The sequence below is a fragment of the Haemaphysalis longicornis genome, unplaced genomic scaffold (assembly GCF_048455015.1).
Source record: "Haemaphysalis longicornis isolate Haplotype H1 unplaced genomic scaffold, Haemaphysalis longicornis Haplotype H1 scaffold_74, whole genome shotgun sequence".
Taxonomy (NCBI): domain Eukaryota; kingdom Metazoa; phylum Arthropoda; class Arachnida; order Ixodida; family Ixodidae; genus Haemaphysalis; species Haemaphysalis longicornis.
The window spans coordinates 457587-472466 of NW_027526431.1; the positions used below are offsets into that span (position 1 = coordinate 457587).

At 43.7% G+C, this 14880-nt stretch overlaps 1 protein-coding gene across 1 annotated transcript; it reads right to left on the reverse strand.

The window, feature by feature from the left end:
* Positions 1-464: 464 nt before the first annotated feature.
* On the reverse strand, positions 465-14662 carry LOC144148047 (cytochrome P450 4c3-like). Its single transcript, XM_077679646.1, has 5 exons — positions 14577-14662; positions 13942-14115; positions 9745-9811; positions 2521-2700; positions 465-669 (listed from the first exon to the last, which is right to left on the reverse strand). Exons 2-5 carry the CDS (start codon positions 14032-14034, stop codon positions 500-502), a joined length of 510 nt encoding a protein of 169 aa, XP_077535772.1. The 5' UTR covers positions 14035-14115; positions 14577-14662; the 3' UTR covers positions 465-499.
* Between the last annotated feature and the right edge of the window lie 218 nt (positions 14663-14880).

Below are 14880 nucleotides of genomic sequence, written 5' to 3' on the forward strand. Positions count from 1 at the left end.
TGGCTTTTAAAAACGGGGAACACTGCTGTCTCGACTCTACAAATGGCTCCTGACAGGTGAAGGGGTAGCATAGCATTAAGTGAAGAAAAAGTCGCACAGCTCGCACCGCCGGCCACCGTTCGGCCTGCACAGTGATGTAGTCCAGGATACTCCCGCGTTACAGCTGTCATAACCAAGAAGATTTGAAGCGAGCAGTTATGTGGGCTCATCGTGTTCCACGGCGTACCCGGACGTTGGTGAATCCGAAGCTCGCTAACACCAACAAAGTGTATATGCAGCTATGCATCTGAACACAAAAGTCTTTCAACGGCAGTGGCATTCATACGGCAGTATTCTAGTCTTCACAACCTTTCGCCTCGTATATCCTGCAATAAAGAAGTCTACATGGCTTACAGTGACGCCCTAAATAGCACGCACAGTCACCATAACCGTAAACTGATTAGGTAAGAGCTCAATAAGAATACTTTATGTCAGCATTTCATTTGGGTCGCAGTTTTATTCACTCAGCTTGAGTACGGCTACGAAAGCGTACACGCAGTCCTCCTCGGGGTTTGAGAACCAGCTCGTGGGCAAGTTCAAGATCTTTCAATGGGGCTGTTGCTTCCACTGTGTATTCGGACAGAAGCTTCGCCAAGACAACCTTCATTTCTGACATCACAAACTTCTGACCTGTTAGAAAGTATAGTTTACCATTAGTTTTCTTTACATAAAAATAATTCTACACAGTAGTTTTGCTGTTCTTGCATTAGAATGTAGGGCCTTCTTGTAAGCAATATTGTGAATATAGCGCCACATCACTAACGTCGTTGCATTTATAGAAAAAACAGGTATAATTTACATTCCCAACAATACATACAACATAAAATGAAAATCAACATCCAAACCACCAGGTATTCACATTGGTACAATTTTATACAGTGCGAATAAAGTTTACACACAAACTGTGCAAACATTGCAGAAAAGGCAAACTTTTCGCATCTTGTGTTGTGTTTCAAACATTCCTGGGTTAATATTTGGTAAGACTCTGATGAAAAACATGCAGTTGATGGAAAGAAATCACTCTAGGATTGATCTTTGCTTTACTGAGGCATCCCCAACAAAATGAGTGCAGCGGATCTATGACAATGTTGTTCTCCAGAGCGAAAATCACCTAAGCCCGTAGCTACTGACAATGGCTTAAGCGACATATCAGGCATGACTGATTGTGGTACAACTCGTTGAACCACCCTATTTGGAGACGTATCCTGAAATTAATTTCTTCAGTGCGAAACTTTACTCAGTGAAAAAGGTACTGCCTTTCCCAATTTATACGGCCAACGAGCGCTTCAGTAAATTACAGGGATAATTGTAAACTAACCATCACTGATGACCACCCTCTTTATTTCAAGTGTCGATGGGAGTAATGTCACGCTGCAACAATTTAAGCAGCTCTACTTACCCCCTACACCGGTACCTTACTGTCACTTTGCAGTTTGTGAAAAATTAGTACCCGGAAATTCTCGAATTTCGGCTCATCGTCTTAAGCCCAGCATTATCTATTACGACTGAAAATACTCAAAATTGGAAATAATGGTGCGGAATATATAAGCCACCCTTGAATGTTTAACGGGATCTAAAGTGTTGTGTATAGGAGCACTTTGTGCATTCCCTACTTCCCAAGTACATTATCCATGACCGTTGTTGTGTCCGGTGAAGGGGGAAGTTGGGATGAGAATTACTGCATTATTCCTGAGCTACTTGGGCTAAGAGGCAAAATGTTACCTGAAATGCTATTGTTCTTTTCACACCGGATGTACACTGACTCGCATGTTCAAGTGGGATATAGTGGAGAATGCGGCCGATATATAACGAACACAAATCGCACATTTAAGTACTCTGTAAAATGTGTGTCAGCAATTACAGTTCGTGTAGCCTAATATTCGACAATATCGATGTGTCAGCACCTAAATCCCATATTGGTCGTCAATGGAATAATTGCGGTAAGGCAGGATCTTTCAAGCCGTCACCATAAAGCAGTCTTTCGTCCTACGCGACCCAAGCGTAATGTTAGCCTTATACACCAATGCAGCCGCAAACGTTCTTCCATCTCGGGTTATATTTACCGTTCATATTTCTAACCCCACACTACCGTAAAATAGCGTTTTGTCACCTTCGGTAGACGCTTATCAATATTTACGAGCTCTTTATACGCTGTTTCCAGTGCAAGAGAGCGAATTTTTCTCATCTGTGCTTACAGAAATGCAGTGACTGGATAGATTCGCCTTCCTGTTCTAAGGGTTTATTTTTTTAAGAAGTCCTACTTGCGTTATTTAAACCGGAAAATTTTGGTCTGTCTTTCTGTCTGTCTGTCTGTCTGTGTCTGTCTGTCTGTCTGTCTGTCTGTCTGTCTGTCTGTCTGTCTGTCTGTCTGTCTGTCTGTCTGTCTGTCTGTCTGTCTGTCTGTCTGTCTGTCTGTCTGTCTGTCTGTCTGTCTGTCTGTCTGTCTGTGCCTCGATGACGTCTGTACTGCAGCGCACTCACCAATGCACACCCGAACGCCTGTCGAGAAAGGAATGAAGCAGAACGGGTGCATTTTCCGGGCATTATCCGAGAGAAAACGTTCGGGAATGTACTCTTCGGGATCAGCGTAGTGTGCCTTATTCCTGTGGAGGCTGTATAGGTTGACCATGCAGGTTGTTCCTGCTGGTATTTTGTGGCCATCTGAAACCAAACCGAGAACTTCATCTTCTTATGGAGCAATACGCTTGTACACAAGAATTTCCCGAATTCACTTTTGCTCTACTGCATCCGGAAACCGGCAGCAGCCATCATTATGCAAAGCGTGCACGTGCACAAAGAATGGACCTTTAGTGGACTTAGTCGGCTGAAGCAGTCACTTGAATTTTGCAACCTGGTTTGTTTGTCCATCCGCTGCACATTGTTTTGTGTCAATATAAAAGACGTCTATCAATTAGTTAGCAAGCGTATTGATTTTTGGGGGATTTTGAAGCCTATTTCCAACGCATGTGCCGCATTCTCTGCACCAGATTTGGGATTACTCTATAATTGCAATTTTAATGTCCATTGGTTTTCCACTCGAGTTCAGGCCCAACTTTTCTTTAAAAAGCAAATTACCTATTGCATAACTGGTGATCTTAATTCTGCGTTCCCTCTTCTATTTCATAGACTTTACCAATTGCAGCACTTTGTCGTACATACTTACTGTGCATTTTTTTTTCTGCAAGTGCCTACGTTTTGCTGGTATCCTTCCCACAGACTACGAAAGAGCCAATTGGGTCGTTTAACCTACTTGTATGGGCTATTTCTTTTTACTCCGAACATGATTGATTAATACGTTTAACACACCGACGCTACACAGTACACAGCCTATGAGGCGCGCCGTAGTGGAGGGCTCTGGATTAATTTTGACCACCTGGGGACCTTTAACGCGCGCCGAAATGTGGAACACACAGGCGTTTCGGTTCTCGTCTTCACCAGAAAAGCGGCCGCCGCTGCCGCGAATTTTCGCCCCAACATCTGAATTACTCGCGAAATACGCTCAATTGTTTTTATGGACTAGGGTACTATAGGAACAAATGAACCCGACATTTTTCAGCTCAAAGCCCTTTCATTGCAGTTTAGAAATGCATTCCATCAAATTCTGCAGAGACACATAACCTGTCTTCCTCTTTATTTAGATATGACCCAGCTTTGTTTCATCTTTTCTGTTACAGCATGTTCTCCCAGGTTCTTCGTAGGCCCCGGATTTCATAACGCAAGAGTACCATCTTATATGTATTCTAGGAAACTCACTTGCTTCGTTTTCACAATTTACGCTGTGTTGGATGAAGACGGCTTAAGAAGGTTTTGCGCACAGCTTTCCTTCCATATATTCAAAAGAACACATCGCGTGACAAGACGCTCCGCAGACGTGCCCAACTAATTACTCACATGTTCAAGCATCCTCACTAACATTCTAACCGAGTTTTTACGCAAACGCTAGTCTGAAGAATTGAAACGCATTTCCGGTTATACTTCGGTTTAATAGAAGTCAAAGTCACTCCAGAAAAAACGCTGTGACAGAGGCGGATTCGAGTAGCAGTGTTTAATCATTTTGACTACACGATTCTCACACAAATACTCGTTGAATTGCCTGACGCTAGTAGATTTTTTTTTGCGCCAGCATTTTCACTTGCTCAACGTCATTGACCAGCCGCTCTACAAGTAAAGTTTTGTTTCCTCTTAAGCAAAGTTGTGTTTAAAATATTCTACGTAGACAATTTACGCTGTGCAGGATAGAAATAATATACGAGTTTGAGTTTCTGAACGCTGTTCATCAGTATTTCATAACGATTCCCATTCATAATTATTGTATCTTCACGACATCCCACTATATTACTGAAATAAAAAAATTAAAGAAGCTCACATTAACGCGTCAGACTTGAAGGTAGCGAAGTTGTACGCAACTGCCACGACCATCGAGAATGTTTAAGTCCACGATTGCAGTCGATTCGCTCGTTCTTCACTGCCGCAACGACAATTAGCACTACTTCGGTTCTTAAAGGACACAGGCCTGTCTGAACGATTGTAGAGACACTGTGCACCATTGTTCATTTGTTATTTGGTTATTTTACCGTTTCAGTTTAGGCTTTATTAGCGCCTATTATTTTGTTTTTGTAGTTATCTTTAATTTTTCTTTTCTTGCTTCTCAAGCTCTATTCCTGTTTTTTCAATACTCTTTCTTTCTCTCGGCTGGTTGAGGTGTCGGCGTAAAGCCAGACAGTTATCGGCTCCTATCTCCCCGTCCCCCTTCCCCAACAATCACTTCCTCCTCCTCGTCCTCCTCTTTCTTTCTCTTTAAATCACTCCTTCCCCACTTCCCATGTGTAGGGTAGACAACCGGACTGTAACGTGGTTAACCTCCCTGCCTTTCATGCACTGTATTATCCTTCCTTCCTTCCTTCTCCATCATTGTTGCTACGAGTGTGAAGTTCTTTCATTTGTTTTTGAAGTGATAAACATTGTACATTACCTTGGAGGGGCGTACGCTATGACGTGTCTATCTCGTTCCGAATAAGTGTTGCCATGATTAGGGCGAATGCTGGAGATTTTTTTTGCAAATCTCGTACCATCAACCTAAGGGGGTATGCTTGCCTTCACAAACGTACGCCGGGGACGCTGGGCGGTCGCCATGAAGGACGCACACACGAGCTCTCAGCATTTTGTTGGTCTTTTAAAGGAGCCATGAAGATAAAACACAAGTTTGGTTCGCCTCGTTAGAATCATACTGACACCACTTTTAACGTAAACGTCGCTCGCATAAGCTACATAATCAGGAAAAAAAAAAACGGAATGGCCATGCGACCCACTAGTTCATTTCACGCAACAGAACCCAAGATGTCATACCAGACAGCCCTGCGATTGGCGGAGGGCGGCAAAAGCAAACGCAAATTAGGCAGACCCGAACGAGCTATTTGCGCTTACATTTATGGCACGTTCTTTTTAAAGCATTTAGAATGGTAGGACAAACAGTGGAAGTTACGAAAGCACACGTAAACATTGAAGTACCAATGCGTATACTGGTGTTGGTACTGCGCGCACTATGCTTAGTTTAGCCGCACAGGACTGCGGGGCTTTCGGATTGTTTACGACGACAATGGCCGATTGACGCAAGCGACGATGTCTTAAGTGACCGTACTTGTCGAGCGAGCACCATGTTTCACGTAACGATTGTCCCAATGAGAAAAATAAGCCAGGACCAAATACGTTCACAAACATACTAAACGCAGAAAACGGCTTGCCGCGGTGTAGTGGCGCCTTCTAGGTTCACTAACGGTAAACAAGGCCCTGTGATGTCATTTCAGACCAGGAAAACGCACGATTTAGCGGGAAAATGAGCATTTTAAAATAAATAATTTATTTCTCAGTGAATAAAGCATCATTTTCATTCGGACAAGCGCTAGGGGCACTATAAAACACGAAATCTCTAGAATAACACAAACTTGTGTTTTGTCTTCACGGCTCATTTTACTGCCGGGTGGTCGCAGTAATTTTGGCTAGTCTCCCTGAAAGAGTATTCTTACCTTGACAAATGTGCGCATGGGACGCTGAACGGTTGTCGCGAGGCACGCAAATATGAGCGCTAGGAATTTTCTTGGTTTTGTTAAATGTAAAGCTGAGGCACTTGCAAAACAATAAATTTATAGGCTTGTTTACATAGTTTCTCCGATAGTCGCTTTAAACATAGTTACTCCGATAGTCGCAATGAATTTTATTGTACGGTGAGCAACACCGTTGTCTATAACACTGAGTTCAAGTTCACCTGGTTACTTCTCAAAACTGCGGCCTCAAACTTGTCACAAACGACGTTGAGGTCAAAGTATATTGTCAAGACTTCAGAATGACAGAATAGTTTTCTTCAAATGTTTTTCGCTCGAGGCAAGATAAGGCTATGAGTACGAAACCTGTGTTATAGACAAGGGTGTTGCCCTCAGTACATGATGCCAACCGTAATTTATAATGCAAAACGCGCGCTGTTCGTCTTTGACTCCTCTGATTGGTTGCACTCATCATGATGTCAAAGGAGGACACCTTTCGGCCGCACGGGATGCCGGTAGCATGGGGATGAATACGCGGCAGCGGAGCTTGCCTTTTCCGCGAGTTACCTTGCAGTTTAGTGGTTACACGTGAAAGCAAGTTTTTTTTCTAGCTTCCCGACCTATTGGTTAAAATATCCTGAAGCTGTAACTTGCATTACACGACCGATAACCCCAAAACAGTGAATTTGTGGCGTCGATTAGAGGGTTTCGTCAGAACGTTTTGTAACTGAGAAACCAGGATAGGGTAACAGCGAAAACCAGGTACATGCTGTGCTCGAAAATACAGCCTCCATGCTCTGTAAACGTACATGCGAGACCGAACTTAGATTCCCGGTACGTACACAAACAGGCGGACTGTGCTACCGAATTTTCTTTGTTCATTGGCCCCCACCCCACCACCCTTACTCATTCCCGCACACACCCACGCACGCACGCGCATGATTTTGGCAGTGGCGACTGTGCCTCCGCGATCCCTGCACTCGTTCCATAAAGGGCATCTTCCTGTATGACTTACGTTTACTCTTGAAATCTTTGAGCATACTGGTACCTCGACCGCATTAGTGGCTCTGATGGGGCATCATTCTTGCATGCGCGTTGCACATTCTACTATCATAATACGGCCGCCTGGTTATAATCGACCAGCCCAACAAGGCAGTTATGTTGTAGTTACGTTACTTTGGGCAACGATCGCCAAACGTTTCTGGTAATAAATCGTTGGTCTGTTTCACCAATTCTAGATTTATACATTTACCAATAGCCTTACAAAGAACGTTTATTGCCTCTTCGCCTGCACTTTTTTTTGTCTCGTCGAGATTTCTGGGCCATTTCACGTTAGGGTGTTTCCTATAGCTGAACTGATATCGCTGGAGCACAATTGAGTTTTAACGGCAATCAGTGCCGGACAGGTTACAATATGCAACCACACATCGTCTTGGGCAAAGGATTGGCCCTCTTATTCACTTCCGAATTATCATACTTGGGTGATTCGGGGCACTGTTTTCCTACTCCAGACTATCATCTCCTCGTGGCATATATACTTGCAAAATAGGTAATATTGTGGTCTTGGTTCTTTTTGTTTGTATAGTAATAGTTTACCTATTAGCCGAGAGAGAAGTTCTGGCACGACTGATACCTTGTTTCAGTTTCGGTAAAAGTTGGGTTTTGAACACTGTTCTAAGCTCCGCAGGGATAGAAAACCGTCGGTTTTAAGAACTGGGTATTTCCTGAACAAATGTGACTTTTCTGGAACACGAACGAACCATCCCGGGCCAAACTTGAGCAGAATTCACCCTGCTAACTAAATCGAGTATCTGATATGAGCATTCCTGTCCGTAGCATAAAAACGAACTAAAAACGCATTAGATCGTTTCACGAAGCATCCAGCGAAGGGTAATATATTCTCTGCCATCAAGCACGACAAACCTGGCTGTCGCGTTCGTACGTTATAAAGCATACAGGCATAGTATTATCATGCTTAGGGACACAGAACGGTAGCTTATGCTTGCTGTGGCTTTGGTGCATACTTTTGAACACAAAAACAACAACACCAACAAAAAACCCAGGAAAATTTTTGCTTAGCCGAGCTTCTAGAGGAAGCACCCTGAAAAGAGCGGGGCACAAGAGGCCTTCTCCGGCCGGATGTCCAGCTATGACGTTTCCCGGCCGCTTTTCGGCTCCGCTCTTCGCTCTTCCGGCATCGCGCGCTGAGATGGGGCGGAGCATTGGGCCAGTTATTTTCCTATTGCCGCGCCTATATTGCGGGCATTTGCCAAAATATTTCATATACGGGAACTATTCGATGTGTCCTTGTTGATAGTCAAATAGTCTTTTAATTATGAAACCTCTTCACCTTCCCTTTAACTACTGGGCCATCACTTGGAGGCACGTGCTCCCATGCGCGCGATTTCTGGAAATTTTTAACTCTGGACACAAAAAATTACGGTTTGCAAAACAGATTCGCTGTTAAAAAGAACGAGGGAAAAACACACTGTCCAGTAAATAAAATGCGGCCCAGTAAGGAGGTTCATACATCGTTATTCTAATTTTTTAAATCGTTTTTAATTGTTGATTTGTAAAAACAATGAAAAACGCTCCAACGCTTTGCCAATGATCTTAGTGGTATGAACGCTCCCAAAATCCCTTATGGCCATGGAATATTATGTTGAATAGCCTATGTGTTTTAAACGTATGAAAAACTGCGGTAAAAAATACGACGTGGACGTTTCCACTCGGTGGTGTGGCACATAACTCATTGGGCGATGAAGTCGGGTATCTAGCAGTAATTAGCGTTGGCTCAATGATTCATTTTTCATGGAGCTAATCAAGCTTAATGTTTTACTCGAAATTTCTCAAAGTGTCCGAGGAAACGCAGGAATCCAGCCGTTAGTTGTAGTTCGGCAAAGCTTTAGTTCGGCAAAATATTCTTAAGTGCCGCAATGTAATTACGCCAAATCAAATCGAGTAGCCTGCCAAAGCATCACTTATCGCGCTTACGTACTTTCTGCTACATAACTGTGCCTATCATGTGCGCGCACGTAACCAGTCTGCTCATTGGGGCTTAGGAGCGGCGGTAGTTTCACACTCCGGCCATCGACACGTTCACTGATAACCTTTGAATCATTTTCACGGCAAGTGCTTTTATATTCTACGGGCAGCAGTCACTTATGACACTAGTAGATTAGCCTAAAACGGGGTCTACCGAATCATTTCTTGAAGGAAAACTATGCCTTATAATATACTGCTCAGCATATCTTGCATGGTGATGCATATAGCCCCTTGCGAAACAACGTGAAGTTGCTGTAAATGTAAGGTGCAAATTGTAGGGAAACTTTTGAAGCATTGAAGCTTCAAACGTGCTTGAACGGGATTGAACATCTGAAACTAGCCGCTGAACATTATTCTAATCGCCTGGAACATGCCTAGACGGCTACATGCGAATAAAAGCAGTCACGTTATCAGGTTCGGTTTTCACTGAAGGGTTATCGACATTAACTCAACATAACGTATAATTTTATTCAAGTTACACATTTCGGAGCAAGTTCCGCCGAAGGAAAACTAATTCTCAAATCTCACTGCACGCGAACATCTCGCCCAGTCTCGTGAACTCTTTAAAGCATTGTTCTCGTTTTTCCTGACGGCTATAACAATGGGTGCAATGCAGACTCACCTACCTCCAGATCACCATCCAGTTCTCGTCCGATAATAGGAAATGGTGGGAAAAGGCGGAGTGACTCCTGAAAAAAAAAATTCTCCAAATAACCTGTATATACTAACTACTTCCTCGTGCAAGAATGATACCTCGTTACGAGATACAGGGGAACTGGGAACTGCCGCTTAGAGACATGGGACGGGCATCATTCAACAGTGACAACAAAGCCGTGGATGTCACGGACACGCTATTTCACGTTAAAAACATAACACATACCATGCTCCCAAACCGCGGAAAAAAACAAACACTTTTTGCAGCCTCCGAGGAAGCAGGGTTGGTTCGGTGGATATCCCAAACATTTCTACGAGAGAGGTACGTCACTCGTTTCTCACTGGCATTACTAACTTCATTCACGAAATTTCCGAAGCGCCAATCGCTCCCGGTGGCTGTAGATATAAATTATGGTTGCATTCCGCAATGCTTGAAAAAATCCACGCCCCGCCTTCTCATTTCTGGAGAAAGCGTTGAGATCTTGGGGCCAAGGACGCCGCTTAGATTCTTGACTCGGTGGCTGTTTTTTATAGAACTGAAAGTAACGATGCCTGTGAGCCGTTCTTTCGATGCACATAGAGTCCTCAACTAGCGCAATTCATTCTGAAGCACCCTACTTTACCGACTCATAATCAACCGAATTTCGGGTGCGTAACACCCAAGCCTGTCTCACTTCCATACGCTAGGATAAGACAGATGAACCAAAGCAACTCCAGAATCAACTTGAAAAGAACTGTTTACTATAGGGGAGTTTCAATCTGTGTACAATTATTGACGATTTAGAAAGCAATTAACCTACCTCAGGTGGTAAGCCTTCGAAATTAAAGTGATACGAGACTTGAATTCTTTTTTACAGACGCTTTAATACCTAACTGCTCATGGTTTAATCCTGCAGTAGATATTGAGCTAGAACAAATCTTCTACACCCGATGGACACAAAGCTTCCGCTGGCCGGAGACCTTATCCCACCATAATCTGCTTATAAGTCTATCGTCTTTTATCCGAGATTCTCTCCGCTGGCAGTTCCGTACTATAATTAGCAGTTCACAGAAAGTCCTTCCATATTTAATTTTTTATAGTTTTAAGGGGGTTATTAAGAAAAATATCCCTCATGCGTGCAAAAGGTCGCTACATCCAAATCACAATAATGCCAGTGGTCACCCTATCTCCCAAATAAGCTACGCAACTTCAAAATTTTTCCCGAGGTTTTGATGAGGTAACTTGCTTGTGCGATTGATGGTAGCAGCCCAAATTCACTGCCAAAAAATATGAATCTGTATAATTTGTTGTAATTCAGGAGAGGCCTGACTTTCACACGAAAAAATATGGCTCTTTATCCATTGATATTGGGGGGGCGCATACTTTCATATGCACGAGTTAAAAAATTTCTAGGAGTTTTAATAGACCGCAACTTGACCTGGTCACCCGAAGTCAAACGAATACGGAGCCGCATTTCTTCGGCCGCTCAGGTCTTTAAATGTCTTGAGGGTCCTCGATGGGGCAGTGATTGCCATTCAATGGTTATGCTGCACAAGAGCTATGTGAATGGAGTGCTGCGTTACAGCCTCCCTATCCTGCATAAAATATCTGAGACAAGCAAGAAAAGCCTTGAGGCAGCCAGAAACAACAACCTACGCACCTGTCTTGGACTTCCGAAGGGATCTTCGAGCGTTGAAACCGTGGCAGAGGCACGTTGTTTGCCTTTCGAAGTTATTAGACAACAGGAGACCCTCCGAGTGCACTTGAGGCATTGTCTACACGCGAGAAATCATTTCCTAAGTCGTGTCCCCTCCAAGTGCAACAGCTCCGGATTCGCCCAGACCATTCAGAGCATACCACTGTCTGTTCCAACGCAGCCTCACCAATAATTCCGCCGCATTTCCCTCCGTAGAACCTTGCTCCCCTTCAAATTGAATGTGGTGTCCCAGGAATTGGCCCCAAGAAGACTATGCCTCAGTCAGAAATCCTCCACATCGTTTTAGACTAGATGTGTAGAACGCATTCAGCAAGAACATTCATATTCACTGATGGTTCATCAACCATGCAAAGCTCTTCTTCAGGTCTATACATACCACAAACTGGTGAAATGCTTTCATTTCGTCTTGAGCGACAAACATCTTCGACAGCGGCTGAGCTCTACGCTCTGAAGGAGGCTATCGTTTACATCCTGCGCCATGAGCCGCACCAATGGAGTATCTTCACGGACTCCAAGGCAGCTTTGCAAATTACACGTAGGAGAAGTAGATTTTCCGCCCACCAAATCGCAGCCTGTGATGTATCCTACCTTCACCATCTTGCCTGCTCTGCTGGACACAACATTAAAATGCAGTGGATACCTGGACACAGCGGCATCAAAGGTAACCAAAAAGTCGACGAAGCGGCACGTAAGGGCCTTCTTTACCGAAAATACCGCAAGGTGTATTTCACGAAAACAGAAGCTTCTGCCATGGCTTACCACTTTGCGGTGACTGAAAGAAGCCGTCCATGGAGAAACTTACAAAATACTCTATGCTTTTTGCACACTATTGACGCAGAATTAAAGTCAAGACTCCCGAAACAGCTTCCTCGTAACCTGGAAACGTTGCACCATCGTCTACGCCTGAACTGTGCCTACACAAATAGCTACCTATTTCGCCTTGAAGCGAAGCCAAATCCGCAATGCGACAATTGTGGTTGCGTCGAAACAATTGAACACATTTTATTAGAATGTGCTGCCTACATGGAACCTAAATCCCACTTCCTCGAAAGTATGGAACGTCTAGAACAGGGACCAATTACTCTCAGAAATATTTAAGGACCATGGTTTCATCCGTCAAAGCAGCGCCAAGCTCTACGGAGTTTATTCTTATATTTGGATGAAATTGGCCTAATTTCAAAATTGTAAATTATGTGGCCCAAGCTCAGAACAAAAGTCCGCTACCGCGTCAAGTACACCACAGTTTTTTTTTCCTTTTTTTCCTGCCCAGCTCTTCCTTGGGCCTTTTCTTCCCCCATCCTTAACCCACAGCAGAGAAGCATGTAGGCGTCTGTAAATGCCGGCAAACCTCTCTGCTCTTCCAATAAAGAGCCTTCTCTCTCTCTCTCTCTCTTTCTGTATATTTTGTGGGGATTGCAAGCTCCGTTTCGTCGTGCCACTTTAATGTTAACTTGCATTTACTGCGCTGATAACTGTTTTTTATTATTTCCATAATATATGACTGTTTACGTAGTGTAGGGCCTGTATATTGCCTTCACGGCCTTTTACGCTCCTGTACTGATAGAGTTCTTAAATCGTTGCGCAGGTGCATAGAAATAACCAAAAGAACAAATATCGTTATACCACGTGTAATATTTTACGATCTAGCAAGAATACCGCCAAGTCCACCTGCATTTAGATGTCATAATTGGTCCCCCATGGTACATATTAATACTTTTGTATCGTGGTCATTTAGAAAACACGCTTTGGCTTTTGGAATCAGCCACCTGCACCACGGCATTTTAACGACGTAAAGGTAGTTAAAATATATTTATGCATACTCAAGGCCACCTCTCCAGGTTGCCTTGTGTAAAGCCTAGAGAACACTGTCACGTAATAAACAACTTCATCATTGCTGCTACATACACACAACTGCGCTCTGAAGGAATCCTTGGTCCGTCTGTAGGATTACACTACCAGGAACACATCAAGTTGAATGCAAATAATTTTTTTAATTACACACAAATTATTTGTCTGTCCAATTGAGCAGTTGAAACTTTGGTGCTTAAGTAACTGATAAATCTGATTGATAACGAAGTCATTGCGGTAGTTATCTTCGCAGAAACCTTCAAAGCATACCTGTATCTTTTTTGTACATCGTTGAAGATATCAAATCACAACATAGAGGTTGGTTGGAACGAGAACGAGGCAGTGTCCATTGATCCACAGCGACAGCTACAGCTATTTCTGCGGTTATTTATGTGTAATATATACGGATACTCCCCCTCGCTTAAAATGGCATGGTGATGCTTTGTGGCCAGATAAGTGTACGCATGTGTTGCAAGATCTCTGCCTGCATGAACGCTCTATGCGTAAATCTGTAAAAAAAAATGCAGCTCCTTCACACTTTTTGTAGGCATAGAAGACGCTTATACGTACGGGTCAGTCCATACAAATACCAGACTGCGCGGGAAGCAGAGGGATCTCACCTTAATGCAGCACTCGAGGTATGGCAGCCGTTTGAGATCGCTCATAGTATACTCTTGTTCCACTTCGCTTCCGAAGACGTCGTCTAGCTCCATTTGTAGCTTGGCTTGCTTGTCCCTGTGCAGCCCCAGCAGATACAGGGTCCAACTGAGGGCCGCTGACGTGGAGTCCGCGGCCTAGAGCCCAAGCATCAAGAAGGTTCAGACACGGCTTCACAGAAGAAACTGATAGAAAAAAGTATTGTTAAAAGTAGGAAAAGCCTACAAATATGGGTATTTTGGCCCCTCTAAGCTAAGTAAAAACATATCATGCATTCGCACCAATACTGCGTAGTGATGTAAACGACGTTGTTGACAATTTTGGAAGAAAACTGCATATTTATTAGGCTCGCTGTGCCTACTGCAAACACGTATGTTTCGCAGTCATCCCTCATAATCACCTTTGCCAGCAATGCAATGAAGTTGTTCTTTTTTCAGCGTGCTGGTAAAAAATCAAAGGGGCGTACATAAACGGATGTTATCACCGTCTTAGGTTATTCGGGAAACTATTCCGCCTGAGCTGTAATCAGCATCATGGTCAGCGAGTGATTTTAAGTCTATATTCCAATCGCTCTGCTTATTCATATCGCAATCCTCACATTTCTGCGGCGTCGACAGGGGTGGTCGCCTTCGACCCGAGGTGTTGTTTCGAGACGCGTATGAGGGCGATGGCTTTTTGCGAAAGGATGACTCTCCACCGGCGATGACAATGCAGAATACAATGCAACCTATTTAGCGCGGCCATGGTGACTTCGTTTTGAACTCAGTTGGAACAATGCGTGTTGTAAATCTACCGCCAAGTAACAATAGCTTTAAAATTGAAAGGAATAGCAACCTTCACACTGCAGACGCGGCCGCCTTGCGATCTGTAGCGTTGACGCCACACAAGTTTTACGTGCGCTT

Bases quoted from the DNA above. Each gene is read 5' to 3' on its own strand.
- LOC144148047 (XM_077679646.1), bottom strand. From the start codon at position 14,034: ATGGAGCTAGACGACGTCTTCGGAAGCGAAGTGGAACAAGAGTATACT. The intron at 9,812-13,941 runs GTGAGATCCCTC...TTTTTTTTTCAG, and splicing joins ACCTCGAGTGCTGCATTAAG to GAGTCACTCCGCCTTTTCCC. The intron at 2,701-9,744 runs GTGAGTCTGCAT...GTTTGGTTTCAG, and splicing joins GGATGGTGATCTGGAGGTAG to ATGGCCACAAAATACCAGCA.